Source organism: Phytophthora sojae (assembly GCF_000149755.1).
Source record: "Phytophthora sojae unplaced genomic scaffold PHYSOscaffold_1, whole genome shotgun sequence".
Lineage (NCBI taxonomy): Eukaryota > Oomycota > Peronosporomycetes > Peronosporales > Peronosporaceae > Phytophthora > Phytophthora sojae.
In genome coordinates this window covers 10,424,076-10,443,234 of record NW_009258115.1, presented here as the reverse complement: position 1 = coordinate 10,443,234, position 19,159 = coordinate 10,424,076, and the positions used below count along the sequence as shown (strand labels likewise).

At 55.0% G+C, this 19,159-nt stretch overlaps 6 protein-coding genes across 6 annotated transcripts; 3 read left to right on the top strand and 3 right to left on the bottom strand.

The window, feature by feature from the left end:
• Positions 1-48: 48 nt before the first annotated feature.
• Positions 49-2,159, bottom strand: PHYSODRAFT_470466 (hypothetical protein; the record flags this gene model as incomplete). The annotated part of the gene is made up of 2 exons (XM_009518721.1): positions 49-222; positions 291-2,159. The coding sequence occupies 2 exons, from the start codon at positions 2,157-2,159 to the stop codon at positions 49-51; spliced, it is 2,043 nt and encodes a 680-aa protein (XP_009517016.1).
• Positions 2,160-4,160: 2,001 nt separating this feature from the next.
• On the top strand, positions 4,161-5,069 carry PHYSODRAFT_323221 (hypothetical protein; the record flags this gene model as incomplete). Its single annotated transcript, XM_009518720.1, has 4 exons — positions 4,161-4,278; positions 4,368-4,484; positions 4,578-4,609; positions 4,650-5,069. The coding sequence occupies 4 exons, from the start codon at positions 4,161-4,163 to the stop codon at positions 5,067-5,069; spliced, it is 687 nt and encodes a 228-aa protein (XP_009517015.1).
• Positions 5,070-9,438: 4,369 nt separating this feature from the next.
• PHYSODRAFT_323218 (hypothetical protein) lies at positions 9,439-10,495 on the top strand (the record flags this gene model as incomplete). Its single annotated transcript, XM_009518719.1, has 4 exons — positions 9,439-9,504; positions 9,558-10,056; positions 10,092-10,256; positions 10,365-10,495. 4 exons carry the CDS (start codon positions 9,439-9,441, stop codon positions 10,493-10,495), a joined length of 861 nt encoding a protein of 286 aa, XP_009517014.1.
• A 1,972-nt stretch (positions 10,496-12,467) lies between these two features.
• Positions 12,468-14,515, bottom strand: PHYSODRAFT_294751 (hypothetical protein; the record flags this gene model as incomplete). Its single annotated transcript, XM_009518718.1, has 3 exons — positions 12,468-13,063; positions 13,090-13,394; positions 13,533-14,515. The coding sequence occupies 3 exons, from the start codon at positions 14,513-14,515 to the stop codon at positions 12,468-12,470; spliced, it is 1,884 nt and encodes a 627-aa protein (XP_009517013.1).
• A 302-nt stretch (positions 14,516-14,817) lies between these two features.
• On the top strand, positions 14,818-16,266 carry PHYSODRAFT_309945 (hypothetical protein; the record flags this gene model as incomplete). The annotated part of the gene is made up of 1 exon (XM_009518717.1): positions 14,818-16,266. The coding sequence occupies one exon, from the start codon at positions 14,818-14,820 to the stop codon at positions 16,264-16,266; it is 1,449 nt and encodes a 482-aa protein (XP_009517012.1).
• A 67-nt stretch (positions 16,267-16,333) lies between these two features.
• Positions 16,334-18,842, bottom strand: PHYSODRAFT_294749 (hypothetical protein; the record flags this gene model as incomplete). Its single annotated transcript, XM_009518716.1, has 5 exons — positions 16,334-17,054; positions 17,128-17,210; positions 17,280-18,060; positions 18,132-18,478; positions 18,816-18,842. The coding sequence occupies 5 exons, from the start codon at positions 18,840-18,842 to the stop codon at positions 16,334-16,336; spliced, it is 1,959 nt and encodes a 652-aa protein (XP_009517011.1).
• Between the last annotated feature and the right edge of the window lie 317 nt (positions 18,843-19,159).

Genomic DNA, 19,159 nt, shown 5'->3' with positions numbered 1-19,159 from the left:
GAGTCGGCCGGTGTCCCTACGCTGAAGAATTCATAGCCAACGGGGACCTCACGCTTCTGGAAGAACTGGCTGAGCTTGGCGTCCTCGTCGTCTCCGATGAAGCGGTGCAACAATCTGGTAGAGTCGTCGTAGTAGCTGCTGGTGCGGGTGCACGCTACGTCCGTACGGCTCAGTAGCTGGCTTTCGCACAGCTCCAGAGCCGACTCTGCACTCGAATAGAAGCTCTCCTCGCCCGCGATGTTGTTCTTCACCAGCATGTCGCGGATCTGGGTACTCGCGCCGGCGTACACGACAGTGATGTTGTGGTTACTGCAGTATTTCTGCAGGATGAGGAAGGCGCTCCTTGCTGCCGTAGCGTCGATGGCCGTGACGGAAGTGAAGTCCATGACCGCATACTCGGTCGGCACCGCGTCAGCGTCAGACGCAGGGCTTCCGTCTAGGCACTCGATCACGGAGAGTACTCGATTTTCATCCGGCGTGAGTGGCATGTCCGCGTAATTTTCACCGGCGTCTTCAAGGATGTTTTTGCGCACGTACACGGCCTTCTGGACCCGGTCGAGGATCTGCACCGACGACCCGAAGAACAAGAAGCCGCTGAACTCGAAGTACGCAATGGCTTCGCGCTTCTCATCGAGTACTCGACGTTCCGCCAGAGTACGCGCCGCACCAGACGATCGGGGCTTCCGATTTACTACGGGCAGACGCAGGTAGCCCAGCAGGAAGTTGACGATGGCGATGCCAACGCCGATGAGCATGCCCACGTCCAGCGCCACGAGGTTCACGGCGATGAACGTCATCCACAGCACCGCATACTCGCGCAGTGACATCTTCTTGTACGTGAGAATGAGCCACTCGATCATGAGGTCGATGGCGATGAAGATGAGCGTGGCTGCGAAGAAGAAGCGCGGCACATAGCTCATGACGGACACGGGCGCCATCACGATGGCGAACTCCGAGATGATCACACATACTCCGACAATACGCGAATTGGTCTTGGAGCGGTAGGTGAAGATGGTCTGCGAGAAGATGTACGAGCCAGTGTAGCCGCCGAGGATGCCGCTCACGACGTTGGACCAGCCGACGGTCTTGAGTTCGTGGTTGAAGTCGAGCTTCTTGCCCATATCCAGCTCGATGGCGGCAATGTCAAGGCACGACGAGAACGCCACGACGAAGACCATGCCGATCCACGTCGCGAACTGCTTCGGCAGCTGGTCCCAGTGCACTTGAGAGAAGTCGAAGAGGTTGAGCAGCTCGGAGACTGTTGCAGGGTCCTTGGCAGGGTCGATCCAGCCGCCGTCGCGTGCTTCGTCCATGGAGATGCCGCCCACCAGCATGATGAAGAAGAAGACGACGGGCATGATCATGATGGCCCCCGACAGGATGAACGAGTTGTCGTACCGCTGCGAGACTACGAGCAGGAACGCGCCACCCAGCACACCAGGAACACACAGCAGGACGTCGTGGGCCTTATCGAAGACGCTGATCATAGACTCAACGTTATTGATCACCAGACCCGTACACAGCGCGAGTCCGGCGTAAAGGCAGAAGATGCCGATGAAAGCCAAATAGCCGCCGATCACGGGCATCGGCAGGTACGACGCCAGCGCAGCCAGTCTCAGCTTCCCCATAAGCACGAGGCAGGCACCCAGAGATGCCGTGGCAATACCGATTACGACAATAGAGGTGGTCACCTTGGCTTCAACCGGTACATCGTTGCCCAGCGAGTCACAGATGGAGGTTGCTATGGTGCTGAGGAAGATAAGGCCGGCGTCCTGCACCTGTCCAATGGAGAACGGCAGCGAGCTCATAAGTGTGAACATGACTTGGTGCACGACGCTGGAGAACATGACGAGCTTGGAGAGCGCGGGCATGAAGTCCTCGAAGTCTTTGTGGCTGAAGAGAATGACCGCGTAGCCGTACATGGTCGGGATGGTCAGGATGGAGTTGATGATGCCGTACATGACTGCGTTGGTGATGTGGGCGACATTCGCTGGGCCGCCCTTGCTAGTAGTTGCATTTGCCATCTTGGTATTGGCGGAGTCTAGCAGCATGTGGGACGGCGACTCGAGGTTGGTCTTCCTTGGCTTGTCTTGCGTGATGGAGACCCTCGACAGCTGCGAGAGGCGAGAAACGCTGCTGCCACGACGAGTGGAGTCCATGACGAAAGGAGCCAGGCAAGCAGAGCTCTGGGCTGTGCGCTGCGAATTGCGGAATGAACTGCTGGCTGGGTGTCGGCAAAACTCTTGGGACGGCCTGTATGAACACGTAGCTCGATCTAGTAGTGAATCGATTAAAACTTCGCACAGTAGAGGCCATCCATTCGGCACTGTATGTGCATGTACTGTATACGATCTTCAGCGTCCCCATCGATGTGTCAGCATCAACTTGCCGGCTCTTCAGCCTGAAGTTTTCAAGAGTTTATGGCGAGGCTAAGCTCCTCATCCGCGCGCGCACAGAGTCCGTCCTGTTTGTTCATTCACATCGCTCGTCAAGATCCTCGCATCCCCGAACTACGTGTTGCCGATCACAGCTTTCTGTGCGGAACCAGATGATTGTCGAGCAGTTTGAACACGCTTACGATGCACAAAAGTGTTAAAAGCGCAAGGCTACTGATGTTTTACACTTGTAAGAAGAAAAAAAACAGTGTGTGGACTCACACGTGTACAACAGTTGTTATACTGGGAACACCCGAAGAAATGAGGGGGTGGACAGCTCCCAACGCGTAACTTCGTGCTACACGAGCCAGAAGGATGTCGACCGAGCAGGTTCAACGGCAACTTTCAGACTGAGGCAGGAAATGCACATCGACATCAACAGCCCCATGCACCAGCTTCAGAAAGTGAACTGCGGCTCGCGCGAGCCACAGTTCTCCCTTATCACACCGGTACCAGCACCAGCGTTTTATACCACAGGTGTTCCCAGCCAAGTCGAAGACGACCTAGTTTACTATTCTATTCTCAGCGCATGACGACGCCACATATTGTGGCGTCGGTCCAACAGTTTGCCAAAACGTTTGTGGAATGCCCTCATTCATTGTGTCCACCGGTGCAGCAATTCTTGTCACCCGCCGCCATATCAACTCACTACAGTATTGTGCCTTTCGGTCATTTTGCCGAGTCCTACGTAGGACTTTGGAGGTCAGTTAATCTGAGGTTGGTGGTCTCTAAATCTGAGATGCAAATTTCGGACGAGTCCGATGAGTGGTCTCCTGGAGTCTCTCCGTTCAATGGACTCCAGTTGGAGTCCAAGTCAAGCAATCTTTGTTTGGGGAAGCAAGCAATGCCGGAACCCGCGAAGGCGAATGGCGACGACTGGAGTGTTTAACGTATCGACTGCATCGTGTGTTCATAAGTTTATTCTTCGTTTGACATACACCGTACTAGAGTCAGCTCGTATGAAAGTCCTGCCACAAGACTTGGTAGGAGTCCTTCGTAAGACCTCAAACCCCGAATGCCGTGAAAATGGGCGACATTCGGGCTTTCGGCTGTTTGTAGGACCTGCGCAAGTGCTTCCATAGGACTAGCAATTCTTGGTCCTAATTCCCTACGAGGGACCTGCTAATCTGCTCCGATAACCTAGCTAGGTAGCTGTTTTACACGTCCGATTTGCCAAAACAACTGAAAAGCACAATACATGTATACATGTAGATCGATACAATGTACTCTGTACAAATGTACAGCACTATCCTCTGAAAGTTTCCACGCAGGCAGAGCCGGAGGCTTCGGCGATCCGAGCTGCAGCAAGATTCATTCGTCGGATCGATGTTTACGCGGATGGCTTTGCTCCGCGTGTGGAGCTTCAGGTTGAGAAGTTCTGCTGATACCGCGATTGATTGGATCGAGACGGATCGTGATCGCATTTAATCGGATTGGCTGATTTGTAGATCAATGCCGACTCGATCGGATTGGATCGGATCGAGTCGACAAAGCATCGACATAGCTGACGAAACACGGACTCATTGGTTGAAATTGGGGTGATATTGCCCCTCGCAGATGTGATGCTATCAATAGTCGATATCACAAAACAAAAACGAAGAGGCCTCCCGCTTCTCGCCACACTTGCGACTGGCCTCGCAAGTTGCGAGGCCGGCAACACCCAGAAGGGCGTTGAGGTGTTCAAATGCCCCAAGGCGATCAACATCTGCAAAGAACCCCGAGCCGATGCTGGACGGCATGTCGCTGTACGACGCGGCCTGCAGCTTCACCAACCGGAACGGCACGCCGCAGCCCATTCCGACCAACGCCAATGCCATCTTCTCTCACGGTCTCATCCACACAGGTTCGTGCGAGTTCTGACTCGGCGACAAGAAGTTGCTGTACGCCGACGATTGCTACAGCGAGTACAGCCACTTGAACGTCAACGTCAAGACCGAGTCCTCCATCGACTACTTGTCGTGCGAGAACGGCGGTTGCAAGATGATGCGCGCTTCTACTCGATCGGCTGCCAGACGCTTGACGACACGAAGACCGTGTGGCAGACTTACAGTACGTTGGTTGCCACTTTGTGTATGTGGTGGTGTGTGTGTGAATAGCTGAGCTAACGGGCTTTTGTGTCGCTGAATGCGCTCTACTGGCGAGCCAGCCTTGCGCTGCGGATTGCGTCATTGCTGGTCAAGTGAAAGCGTCACGCTTTAACGTGCCGCCTTCGAGCAGGTTCTGGACAAGCTTAACTACAACATGCAGCGTGAGAACCAGCGTCGCAGCTCGTGCAACAGTCGATTCTCGGTGGGCGTAGCAATGCGCGAGCGAGATCCGCTACCCGCCACAGCTCCGACGGCCAAGACGACCCTGTATAAGGTCCGTGCCAGGGGCACCGACGTCTCCGTCCGCGTGCCAATCACACGTCACGGCTCCACGAACCAGGCGCTTGCGCTCAAGTGCATGCCCAAGGCTCTGATCGTTGAGAACTACCTGCAGAAGAACGTCATCTACGAGAAGGGCATCATCGCCGAGTGCGACCGCCCGATTACCTTCAAGCTGCGCGAGATGTACCAGGAAGCCAACCAAGCAAGTGGAAAAGACACCTCAGCCATTGGCATTGTCCGCAGAGGAGACAGGTGGGTCGTGTAGGAGGATCTCGAGGAGCTGTAGGAATGTTATGCTACCAAAGTGTAGTTTTGTCAATCAATAGATATCAGTACGTTCTCGTTTCAGAAAAAAAAAGCTTGTAAAGTGGTTGCAAGTCTGCACAGAAGCGATTTGGCCTGTTGTTCGGGATTCTTGTGTTAAGCCTTTCGTAGGCGTGTTGGGCACGAATGACGCAGGCGTATGGAAGTTGACAAAAATGTCATCAGTTTTGGTATGTTGCAGAGGAAAATAGATGATGGCTTTTACATTGCGGAGAGTGCGCTGATTGTGCGGAAGCCGGTAAAATTGGAAATGGAGGGATCAAGAATAATTGAAGACACTGGGCGCGTTCGAGTTGCAAGCAAAAGCATTTGTGTACTCTCAGAGCACGCTACGATAACAATTTGCGACTCAGTGGACTCGGGACAACCTCGAGACTTGCATGTGCTTTGAATACTAGGTTCACGGGCTGGTCTAGCGCAAGACCTTGCCACTAATTGATTAACGACGCTAAAACCAGCCGACTCGAGTCAACAAGACATGAATTCGCTGATATCGCGAAGCATATACGCTCATTTTCGTGAGCACAACCCGGCTTGAAGCTGCAAATTCCGTGGTCAAAAGTCCAACGCGAGAGTTTACGGTTCGAAATTATCGCATCGCCACCACAAACAAACATAGTCACCAGGAGATAGCCGTATAGTTCGCCAATAACCAGAAAACAATACAAGATTTTCAAAATCTAATGCAGCTGATGCAGATACAGACAAACTGGAAGCCACAAAATACCAAGCACCAGCTACCCGGTTCTCTCTGTTGCTGGGAAATCCTACAGGTAATGATGACCACCATAAATTAGTTGTCTTTGCTCGCAAGAAATAGCTCACAGTCTCAGCGAGGAACCACCACCTAATCGCCCCACTGCTCGTTTTCCGCGATTTTCCACTTTCAGCTTGTTGAGACGGCGACCCGCTCATATTCGCCCTGAAACACGGTGAGGGCACCATCACTTCGACATCACCGAAAGAATTGAGTTGTCGTGCTCTGCTGCGTACTTGACATTCAATACGGCGCAATGCGCCGGTATCGATCAAGTCGTAGGACATGCGCAAGATTGTCTTTTGTAGCGACGCAACCAACGTGCAGTCGCTTAAAATTTGCATTTCGCGTCGCCATACCCTCCTGCGTCACTACATTTCGCACGAAACAACAGCCAGATAGGCTTTGAGTCCGACAACCGCGTTTCGGTAGCGATATCTGCGTTGAAAACATTGTTAACCTGCCTGGATAAGCAGACATGTTTGACAACAGTGGCCCCGCCACTTTGAAATCGCACACAATCGGGAACAGTTCCGCCTCGTTTCCCCTAGTCGATGCCCCTCTTCAGTCGCAAAATTATCAGGCAACGCTCCGCCTCTGCGAAGACTCTCGAGCAGCGCTTCGCATCCCTGATTCAGACCCCATGGAGTGATAAATTGGACCTGCGCTTCGCCTCGTTTCGATTGGAGATACACACCTTCGAACCACTTCAAATTGCGGCAGCACTTCGCCTCGTTGCGTCGGGTGTCCAGGTGCTAAATTATCGGACAGCGCTTCACCTCGTTGCGATTGAGCAATTGGAGATAGCTCCTCCTTGTTTCGTTAGAGTGACCGCCTCACAGATGTTGTGGTGGTTTGAGCAGCGCTTCGCCTCGTTTTCCAAGGCTTCGAGTGCGGTGTAACTTCACAGCGGCAAGATTATCCGCTTGTCTCTGTGCGCCATGTGAGCGAGTGCATCATACCACGCGATGTCGATACATGCTCTTCGAGCTCGTCCAAGGCGGCGAGCCAGACTTCGTTTGAGATGATTCTGCGCAAAAATGGTATTGTGTTCCTAGAGTGCAACGCGGTTGCTTTATAAAAGCTTACCACATATCAAGTTGCAGCAGAAGCGCTATGTACTCGTCATTAATGCAAAGAGCTCATCAAAGGCGAATTGGATCGATAGCATTATGAACGATTGCGACTCTTACAGACTTAAAGCCACTGCGACCACCAACACACTAGATCTCAGTCCAATTAATGTCTACTGGTTCAGTATGGACATCACCCGAGGTAAGGTTGAAGGCAAGAAAATGCTGCAGCTCCATGATCGCTGTAACAGCATCGTCAGCAAGTCGAGCTCGTCGAGGCGTAATCGTCGTTCCAGATGCAGAGAATGCTTCCTCGCTAGGCACCGAAGTAGCCATCACAGCCAAGTAATCGCGCGCCATCATCTGAATTCGAGGAAATGATGCAGCTTCGTGCTTCATTCAGTTGCACACAGCTCGACTGCCTGTCTTCAGGTTCATGGACTTATCCTTGTGGTCAAGCCAGCGAGACAACTCACTTGAAAATGACTCACCGCTGCTGTTTGTGTGCGACTCGTGCCCAATGTGCTCATCAATAAGGCTGTACAGCGCGTCCTCGTCTTTAGCTTCTTCTTTCTGCTGCTGGGTTTTCTCCGATTGTTTTCTACACAGTTCATTTTGCTCATATGGGGCCCGATACACGCGTTCATACTCCGCTTCGACTAGTTTTTTCACTTGCTCGACATTGACGTCAATCTTGATGAGGAACGACTTCGCACGAGGGTCGAGAACGGCAGCAATTTGAGCATCATCGGTTTTGACGAGCGGGATATACTCGTCAAGCTTCTTCTTGAACGCGCGATCAAAATCCTTGGTGTACCACGAGAGAGCAGTCTCCGCCGTCTTCCCCGCATGCTTCAAGACGAGATGGAAGACAACCAACGCTACACCAAAGGTTGGGTAGTTCTTGCCAGACATGAGTGTAGTCGCGCCCTTGATCGGTCTCAGGAAAGCTATGAGCTCATTAAGATAGCCCCAAGTCGTGTCCGGGATGGGAGCAGCGAGACGATTGCCAGGGCTTATTGAAAGGCATTTGTAGCCTTCATGACGGCCACGAATCCGTCGCTGTAACTCACCAATCGCTAGCTTCAGCGACCGAGCTGAAGAAAGCATCGTTAAGGTGCTGTTCCACCGCGTCACAACGTCGAGCTCCGGTGATATAAAGGTCACATTGAGTGCCGCGCAGACATCAGTCAGCGCCTCAAGTAACGACGGCGAGTCCGACAGTTTTTTCAGTATGTCACGGACGACACCAACACTGTCATCCATGATTAGGCATCGTTTAAGCCCTTCCTTGACAGCAAGTTGAAAAACGTGGGCCAGACATCGCACATGAACGACCTTGGCTTGGGATGCGGCAGCTTCCGTAGGCTTTGGAGTCGAGGTGGCACCCGAAGCCGTCCCTGCAAGCTGGTCGTAGCCCACAATCTCCTCCTCCAGTGTTTCGTTGATCTCATCAATCATTGTTCCGTTGTTGGCGGCGTTATCCGTAGTGATCGCCCATAGTTTTGCAAAAAGAGATCCGCTCATCGCTCGAATGGTATCGATCAGATGCTGTGCGATGCGGGGACCAGAATGGGGATACTCCACGCGCGTAAACCCGATCATAACCGACTAAATAACCCACTCGTCGTTGATCCAATGCATGGTCACAACCATGTAGCCTCGTTTTGCCGCTGATGTCCATAAGTCCGTCGTGGCGGATACCCGGCCGTTTTTAACATCTTGAAGAATGCTATGCCGCGACAGCTCCTTTTCGCACCTCCAGCGCGCCATGATCTTCTTTCGAACCGTCTTCCTTGTCGGAGGCACGTAGTCAGGGTGAAGTGTTCTGCAGAAGGAACGAAATTCCTTTTTCTCCACCAGACTCAGGGAAAGCGCGTTCGCTACGATCAAGGCCACCAGCTGCTTGTCAGCGGCCGCCTTGTCGAACGTGCGCTGCCGCACGTATCGCTCGAACCCAAACGCGAGCAAGTCCGTCTGGCGGGCGCCTCTCGTGTCCGCCGGAGACGCATCTTCGTCGCCTCCGTACTCTTCTCCGTGCTGCCGCTTCAGGTGTCGCCGAAACGTAGTATGAGCCACCGTGTTCCAGACCGGAGCTGAGTCGGTGGAACACAGCAGACAGGTGAAGGTCCCATCGTTGTTATCGCGAATGAAGGTCCCGATGTCGGAGCGTCGATTACCAGGAGCTCGCCTTGGTTCACTGGAGGATGAACTTGCACTTGAATTGTCTTGGGGCTCCACGGAATGAAGGTAAGCGGAGAGGTGCGTTAGTGCGAGATGGCAAAGGCGAAACTGCGAGGAAGATTGCTGCGCATGCACTACTTCGCATTGCGGAGTTCGCAAGGTCCGGCAGGCCTAAGCCGATCTGATCCGATTGAATCGGCCGATTCGATCGACAACTTCAAGCAGACGCCCAACGTGTGCACACCTGATTGGACCAATTGATTTACTGCGAATCCGCGACGAATCACCGCCCAGTAATGAGGTGCACTGGGATTCCGTACCGGGGCTCAAAAGGTAGCGGTGGCGCGTCCGTTGTGCTGAACGTAAAGTGCGTGAGCACCCGGTCACGCGCTGGAACGATTTCGCGCAGCTGTAGTGCGTGCCCAGCAGTAGCAGTAGCAGTAGCAACAGCAGCAGCGGCGGCGACGCGTGGGAGGCGCCTACCGAGTTTCAGTCGCGTAACGTGAGCTGGTGGAAGGCTGTCGAGGTGGTGTTGGCGCCGCACACCGCCGAGGCGCAGACCGTGACGGTGTCCGCGAACGTGACGGTGGTGGACTCGGTGTCGCCGCGCGCCGTGGTCGTGGAGGTGTGGCGTGTAGTTCGGTGTATCCCGGGCTCGCGCTCTCTGGTGTCTTCAGCCGTGATGTTGCAGCCGTTGGTGGTGGAGAGCAGAGAGGTCGAGCCGGCGCCGCTGTCGCTGAGCGCGCTGAACGTGCTGATGGAGTCGCTGGACCAGTCCGCGGTGTGGCCGGAGTACTGGTCCGTGGACGTGGAAGTTCACGGGCGCGACCTCGGCGCTTCTGTGAGCGGCTTGGCTCTCGACGGGAATTCGTCGGAGGTGGAAGAGCGTGGTGGGCGTGTCGAACGTGTCAGCGGTGACGCTGGCTTGGAACGCTTTGTCGGGTTATAGGTCTGCCGAGCGGGCCGGTGGCGTCGTTTGCGGGTGTCTTCCGTGGGTCTATAGTACTGGTGTTCGGCCACATGCGCACTGCGGCACTAAAGGCGGAGATCGTGGACGCGTTGCGACCTGGAAGCTGCGCACGATATTGTTGGCGAACCGACCGCTGTGCTGGACGTAAACTGTGTGAGCATGCTGGTCCCGCGCTGGAGCGACTTCATGCAGCTGTAGTGCGCGTCCAGCCGTAGCCGTAGCAATAGCAGCAGCGGCGGCATGCGTGCGAAGCGGCTGGTGAGTTTGCAGTCGCGCAACGTGAACTGGTGGAAGTGGTGTTGGCGCCGCGCACCGCCAAGTCGCAGATTCGGCTGTCGCTGAGCGGATTAAATGTGGTGGTCGAGTTGGTGGACAACAAGTAGAACTACGAGAACTGTGCCAATGATACCGATGTTGTCTCAGGTCCGCATGCAATTAAGTCTCAGGCCGATTTCAGCGCGAATCTAGCGCACTTCAAGTCACTGTTATAGTTATAGATAACACCAGCACTATCGTGAGCAGACTAAAGCCACACATGAACTTTTGCTGTGAAGCGTCGGTTGTATGGAAGTCTGTGGTATTTTATAGTTTCGGCCATGATAAAATGTATAAGAGATTAGAGTGGAAACATGCTATTGATTATTTCGGGGGTCGCTTAAAAATTATTCATGTAGTGAATGCGATATCTAGAGAAGCATTTTCTGGAGGTATTACTGCTGTATTTTATATCTCGACCGATCAATCGGATCTAATCGAAATGAATCGAAAATCGGCACTGGCTAATCCGATCGGTCAGAAAGTACATCTCGATCAATCCGGTTGGGTCGATTACCCATCCCTAGTGAGTTGTATGGTTATCGATGTGTCTCAATGCGGGTTAGGGTTACCAGCCGGAGGAGGGGGACAGGTGAAAGCGATTTCCAGGATTTCACAAAATCGCCCCTACCGAACCTGGCGCTCCCTTAACTATAGGCAAGCCTGGGCTCATCGGAGAGCTAGCCTTGCCCTTTAGCTTTCCAACGAGACCAACTTCACTTAATGATATTTCGTGCAGCCTTCAGGCCGTTCCGTTTCCTAGAGCACTCGTGAACCTTGGAGATCTGGCGTGGGTGACGTCCGTCCCCGCCCAGCTGCCAGACTGGGCCAAAGTATGGCCATGATAAAAAACACGATTTGCATTGGGGTGTTTTTTTGCGGTATCAGCAGCAAGAGCTTCAGGTTGAAGCCATGCGATGCGGGGAGAAAAGCCGCTTTACCACAACACAAAGTTGAAGGTGACGACGAATCATTCGCCTCGTCACTGGTGGAGTTGGTGACCAGAAAAGCCAACCGCGCTGCAGTGCACGTAGCCCGATACAGTAATCAAACGCGGTAGAAGAGAAGGCCGTGGGCCCCCCAGCAAAACCAGCAAGGAGGGTGCCTACAGTATTGTCTGGAATGGAGATGACTTGGGTACCGGTAGAAGGACAACACAATCCTATGGTGTACAGTACTTAAGTATGAGAAACCCACACCTATTGTACGATCGGAGCAGGATATCGGATAGCCTATCCCAGTTTCAATCCGCAAGACAAGCATTTTTTCTTGATCCTTCCCGTCCGCGGCGCATCCCCGTACTGTATGGGAAATAGGGTACTGTGGGTACGTAGGAGCAACAATGCACCGGAACTGGTGTCCAGGTATACATGTAACTCGAACGCAGGCGACAAGCGTCCGAGATCCAGCTTCTTGGAGTCAGCTGCTGTCTCCTGTGTACTGTGCGCTTTACTTGCTGGGTAAGGTTACCCCCATCGTACAGTGTCATATCCCGAAGCAGCTAGCGAGCCTTGCTTGCGTTATTGAAGCCAGCACGTTTGAAAGTTGTGAGCAACAAACCGCCTGCTCAACGAGTTTTGTTTGTTGCAGTATTGCGTGAAGACGTATTTTTGGTAGCATCGGGACGCTCTTGCACGTAAAGCAGAGCACGGGGGCCTGGAACTAAATACACGCGCGGTGCTGTGTACAGATTAATTTCCTGCTTACCACAGTGCTCGTCCCTTCGCCGGCAAATCGTTCTCCGCTGCAGTATTGCTAACTTCGAAATGGCACACACTCAGATGTTGGCTGTTCTTGTACTGTAGTGAAGAGTATATTTGGCAAAAAAAATTAGAGTACATGTAATACAGTACTGTACACACAAGGTCATGGCTACCTTCCTACCTCGTACATGCGTGTACACGGTACACGGCAAAAGTATACTGTAATTCAATACTCGATATAATGGGAAACATCTGAAAAGGCCTCCAAAACACCAGATATATCGATGAGTAGACTCGTCTAAAGTTAGTCTGTAATTTACAGATGTTGAGACGTAATTTACGCTTCGTGCTCGATGCTAACAACAACATCGCGACACCTCGCAGCGATCTGTTTTCTAGAGCTTGCAAGCGAGATCGCCATGCTCTGGGTCACCACGTCATGGATACGGGCCCATAGAGTCGTGGACTGCTCCTTCAGCGATTCGTACGCCTTGCGGGTCATCTCGAACACGACGGACAGTTCCGTCGCGATTGCAGTAGAATACCTCCGTTGCCAGCTGAAGAAAGCTGCATCGCCGAACAGAGAACCGGGTAGAACGACCCGCTGCTCTAATAGATGCTGTCCACTTCCCGCGCTTACAGTCCCGAGGTCCTCATCGTTCTTACCAAAAATCACGACACGACCACTGCCGAGGAAGTAGAAGCTGCCAGCAGACTGGCCAATGTCGTAGAACTGGTGCTCGGTGTCTACTTCGTATTCTTGGAAGTACTGGTGCAGATCACACGTAGACTGATAGGGGTTGTAGGGATCGACCAAGAAGTACCGCAGTAGTGCATCGTAGGGCATCTCGAAAGTACTTGACCCCGCGCGTGCCGACTTGCCATTCCTTGCACCTCTCAACAGCACGTTCTCGCAGAATTCGACAGCAGACTCTGCGCTAGGGTGGACACTAACTTACCGAACTTCGCGATCCCATTCTTCATCAGCAGATCTTGAATCTTAGGAATAGTCGCGGCGTATAACGCAGTGATGTCGTGGTTGTTGCAGTATTTCTGCAGGATCAGGAAGGCGCCTCGCGCGGCTGTTGCGTCAATAGCTTTGACGGCAGTGAAGTCCATGATGATGAACTCTGTAGGAACTGCATCGGGGTCGGACGCAGGGCTTCCGTCCAGACACACGACCATGGGTTTTCTGTTGTCCTTGGGTGAGAGCGGCATCTCTGCATCACCCACATAGTGTGATCCAGTGGCTTGACTTGGCGTACTCCGAAGTGGTCTTCAGCTCTTGTTTCGCAATAAACACATTCCTTTGGACGCAGTTGAGGATCTGCACGGACGACCCGAAGAACAAGAAGCTGCTGAACTCGAAGTACGCGATTGCATCATGCTTCTCGTCGCGTACTCGACGTTCCGCCGCGCCGCACCAGACGATCGAGGCTTTCGATTTACTACGGGCAGACGCAGGTAGCCCAGCAGGAAGCTGACGATGGCGATACCAACGCCGATGAGCATGCCCACGTCCAGCGCCACGAGGTTCACGGCGATGAACGTCATCCACAGCACCGCGTACTCGCGCAGCGACATCTTCTTGTACGTGAGAATGAGCCACTCGATCATGAGGTCGATGGCGATGAAGATGAGCGTGGCTGCGAAGAAGAAGCGCGGCACATAGCTCATGACGGACACGGGCGCCATCACGATGGCGAACTCCGAGATGATCACACATACTCCGACAATACGCGAATTGGTCTTGGAGCGGTAGGTGAAGATGGTCCGCGAGAAGATGTACGAGCCAGTGTAGCCGCCGAGGATGCCGCTCACGACGTTGGACCAGCCGACGGTCTTGAGTTCGTGGTTGAAGTCGAGCTTCTTGCCCATATCCAGCTCGATGGCGGCAATGTCAAGGCACGACGAGAACGCCACGATGAAGACCATGCCGATCCACGTCGCGAAGTGCTTCGGCAGCTGGTCCCAGTGCACTTGAGAGAAGTCGAAGAGGTTGAGCAGCTCGGAGACTGTTGCAGGGTCCTTGGCAGGGTCGATCCAGCCGCCGTCGCGTGCTTCGTCCATGGAGATGCCGCCCACCAGCATGATGAAGAAGAAGACGACGGGCATGATCATGATGGCCCCCGACAGGATGAACGAGTTGTCGTACCGCTGCGAGACTACGAGCAGGAACGCGCCACCCAGCACACCAGGAACACACAGCAGGACGTCGTGGGCCTTATCGAAGACGCTGATCATAGACTCAACGTTGTTGATCACCAGACCCGTACACAGCGCGAGTCCGGCGTAAAGGCAGAAGATGCCGATGAAAGCCAAGTACCCGCCGATCACAGGCATCGGCAGGTACGACGCCAGCGCAGCCAGTCTCAGCTTCCCCATGAGCACGAGGCAGGCACCCAGAGCTGCTGTCGCGATGCCGATTACGACAATATAGGTGGTCACCTTGGCTTCAACCGGTACATCTTCACCCAGTGAGTCGCAGCGTGGCCAAGCCTTGCATTGTAGTACATGTAGCCATCTCTTCACTTCAACATTCAGTTTATGTACAATACCCAACATATGCGTGGCCCACACTAACTCTACACTCTGGCGCAATTACAGCCAATCCCGACGCCGCAAACTGCGCTCCAGCCACTTGCCAGTCACTCGAGCACTCGACCACCAAACGACACACCAACAACATGGCCAAGTCCAAGCCCGCCGCCGCCTCCTCCTCCTCGCAGGCGCCGGCCGACGCGCACAACGAGGACGGCGAGGGCTTCCGCGGCTCCAAGAGCTTCCAGGAGCTGGGCGTGGACGCGGCCATCTGCGAGGCCATCGAGGCCGTGGGCTGGTCGCAGCCCAGCAAGATCCAGCAGCAGGCCATCCCGCACGGGCTCGCGGGCAAGGACATCATCGGCCTGGCCGAGACGGGCTCGGGCAAGACGGGCGCCTTCGTGATCCCCATCCTGCAGAGCCTGCTGCGGAACCCGCAGCGCCTGTACGCGCTGGTGCTGGCGCCCACGCGCGAGCTGGCCTACCAGATTGGCGAGCAGTTCGAGGCTCTGGGTGCGTCCATCGGCCTCAAATGCGCCTGCGTCGTGGGCGGCATCGACATGATGCAGCAGCAGGTGGCGCTGGCCCGCAAGCCGCACGTGGTGATCGCCACGCCCGGCCGCCTCGTGGACCACCTGGAGAACACCAAGGGCTTCAGCCTGCGCACCATGAAGTTCTTGGTCCTGGACGAGGCTGATAGGATGCTAAGCATGGACTTCGAGGAGGAGATCAACCAGATCGTGCAGCTCATGCCCGCCGAACGGAACACGTACCTCTTCAGTGCCACCATGACCTCCAAGGTGCGCAAGCTGCAGCGCGCGTCGCTGAAAGACCCCGTTAAGGTGGAGATCACGCACAAGTTCGCCACGCCTGAAACCCTCAAGCAGCACTACCTCTTCATCCCGGCCAAGTTCAAGGACTGCTACCTGGCCTACGTGCTGAACGAGGTGGCCGGTCAGTCGGTGTTAATCTTCGCCAGCACGTGCAATGGCACGCAGAAGGTGACGCTCATGCTGCGCAACCTCGGCTTCCAGGCCATCTGCCTGCACGGACAGATGCCGCAGCCGAGCCGCCTCGGAGCGCTCAACAAGTTCAAGGCCAAGGCGCGCAACGTGCTGGTGTGCACGGATGTGGCCTCGCGTGGTCTGGATATCCCGAGCGTCGACGTGGTCATCAACTACGACATCCCCACGCACGGCAAGGACTACATCCACCGTGTCGGTCGTACGGCGCGTGCCGGTCGTGCCGGTGTGGCCATTTCGTTCGTGACGCAGTACGACGTGGAGCTGTACCAGCGCATCGAGCACCTGCTGGGCACCAAGCTCGACGCGTACCCGTGCGAGGAGGAGACGGTGCTCGTGATGTCGGAGCGTGTGAACGAGGCCCAGCGTATCGCCACGATTGAGATGAAGGAGTCGGTTGCCAACGGCTCCGGCTTCAAGCGTGGACGCTACGGGAATGACGAGGGCGATGACGAGGAAGGAGGCGAGAAGCGATACAAGTCGGCTGGCCGCGTGCAAAAGGGTGGCCGCGGAGGTGGCCGTGGCGGAGGTCGCGGACGTGGTGGACGTGGAGGCCGCGGAAAGCGGAATTAGAGAACAAAAGCACGTCAAGCCCTCAATAAAGAAAATGTTTAGATATTGTCCCTGACTCTCCTGCCATTCATCGGATCTCGCTACCTACGCTCAGCGGCAGCATCAGGTCCGTCCCAAGGCGACTGCCGCGCTGCGCTTTCGTGCTGGGGAAAGCATTCCAGAACCGCAGAGTTTCGTCTCCTGCGCCAGTGACAATGGTCTGACCGTCGGGTGACATGGCCAAGTACAGCACGCGGAAGGTGTGCCCCGTGAGCGTAGCCAGCTTGGTCATGGTCGGGTACTTCCACACGATGATCTGGTTCAACGAGTAGCCGTGCGTGCTCACGACCTCATTGGCGTTCTTGGACCACATGAGGTTGCACACCTGCGAGCCCGTGTCTACGAAGGGTAGCGCCGTCAGCGACTGCGTGTTCCAGAAGCGGATGCATCGGTCCGCTGTGCCACCGCCAGAAGCCAAGAGTCCGTGCTGGTGCGGCGACCACGCGATGGCCTTCACGGCTGCGGAGTGTTCATTGAAGCGAGCCAACGGCATCGTGGCGTCGCCGCGCACACCCGAAGACATCGACTGCACGTTCCAGATGAGCAGCTTGTTGTCGTTGCCTCCGGACGCTAGCTGCCGGCCGTCAAAGGACCACTTCAGACCGCAGACCTCTTGCTTGTGGCCTGCCAGTTTGTTTTGGAATGGCTCCTGCGTTCGTAGATCGCGCACCAGGATGGTTCGATCCCGGCTACCTGATGCCAATGACTGGCCATTCCAGCCTAACGTCCCCACGCGAGCCAAGTGGCCACTGCTCAACAATCATAGACAACATGGTCAATATGCAAGTGGACTCCATCAAAGATAGCGGCGAGCGAGCGTACGTCATGGTTCGGATCTTCTTGCCGGCGCTCGCATCCCAAATCTGCACTTCACCGCTGTTTGTGCCCACCGATAAGTGTGTTCCCTGCAAAGATCAACGTGCAAACGGGTCAGGACTGGCAACCACTCGTACACAAGAATGCTGACATCATACCCGCTGACTCCAGCTAACAGAGGTGACCGAGTCGCTAGGTCCCAGGTCGCAGAGCATCGTGACCTTGCTGGTACAAGCGCTCCAGAGGTAAACGCATGAGCTGAGCCCCACTGCAACAACATTGGTGGCAGACCAGTCCACGAGATTGAGGTAGAAATCATCCTGAAGTGACGGCGCATCCAGCACTTTAAACGGTGTGCGGGAGATTCGTCGACGGCCATTGTCTCCATCGTGCAGTCCGGCACCAAGAAATCGCTGTGTCGAGTCCGTGAGTCCTGAGTGCGGAACGAATGTCTTCACATCACCATACAGCGACTGTCGAGGGGCTTTGAAGCGCAGAATATTGCTAGACGAACTGCCGCTCGGTCGTATGCACGCCGAGCTGCCGTTGTACGTGCGAACACAAGAAGTGGATCGTGGGTCGTACATCGCGCTCATACTTTCGTGACTAGACGCGCTCAGGGCAGAAGCCGGCTGACTGCCACCAAAATTCGATCGCGTTGGCGAGTGCATTCCAAGCAGCTCGCGCTTCAGCATCATCGAGTACGGCGAGGAAGTTCCAACGCCCGATCCTCGGTTTTTGGGGTTGCTTTCCACAGTACTGCCGGCTCCTCCAGCCGGAGCAGAGGCTGGCGCGGAGCCGCCTTGAGGCCGCCCCGCCCCATTGTCTCGGTTCTGGTTGCTGTTTTGGCGTGGCGAATCTGCCACGAGTCCGAATCCTGTGTCCAACTTCGTCGTTAGCCGCGACGGGATGAAGCGATCGCTGTAAATGTGCTTGGATCTGTGAAATTAACGAGCAAAACTTTAGTCGTCAATTTTGTGGATCGACTGCAGCGAGAGGATGTGGCGTACCGTTTAATTGTCCGGTGGGGAAGAGCTTTGCCGTAGCTGCATCCGTTCTCGTCCGACAGCCCAGCCAACCGGGACTCGTACTGGTGGTGAAGCGGCTGAGCAGTCGTGCCAGGCAAAACAAAGGAATCCCGGCCCATAGTGGTGGCTGGACTGCTACCGCTGAGCCGCCTCTTCCGGCCCGACGTGATGCAGGTGGAGGTGACCCGAAGGCTGGCTAGTGGGCCCAACCCCTTGACGCTGCTTGCGGACGGGCTGATCACGAAGTGCGAGGCATTTTTCTCGATGCAGACCATGCCGAAAATATCGCCTTGGGATTGCGCTTGGCCGGACAATTTGGATCTGAAGTGCTGGGGAATGGAAAAGCTTCAATCCCTCAATCAGCACAACGGCTCACAAACCGGTCAACCTCACGTCACCACCCTCCCTCCTCGTCCTCTCAACTGCCCCCGGAAACCAAGAAACCAAAAAAGAGCAAGTGGGGCACGGTTCGTCTCAATCGACGAAAATGGGACCCCGCGCGCTGCCTGCCGGCCCTTGTCGGGATGGCGTATGCCTCCGATTCTGCTGTGCCTCGCTGCGGGAGCTATAGCCGGTGAAGCCAACGACAGCGACGCTGAAAATAACAACCTCGAAACCGAAGCGTGCCGCTTCACTAATAGTCGCGTAGACACGCCATCATCTTACCTTCCCGCCCGGAGCGCACTGCAACATGTACTTCAGTGTGCGTCGCTGACAGGGGCCCCGAAGCAGCAGACCATTGTTTAGCCCGTCAAGAGGTAGCGACGCAATGAACCTCCCGTCTCACCCTTCTCTCCCTTGGTGCCACCACTTGCTTGGTGAACTGTAGAAACTCGCGTGCAGTCGCGTCGCTGGGGTTGGGAGCGACCGTGCTAAGGCCCGCAGAGCTTTCTCTGCACAACAACCCTGCGAATATGACTCAATGCAGCGCTGCTGCCTGCTCGCAAGGCCTGGATCAGCCAAGGCTTCCTGACACCCACTCGATAGGCAGCCATTGGGCCTCATGATTT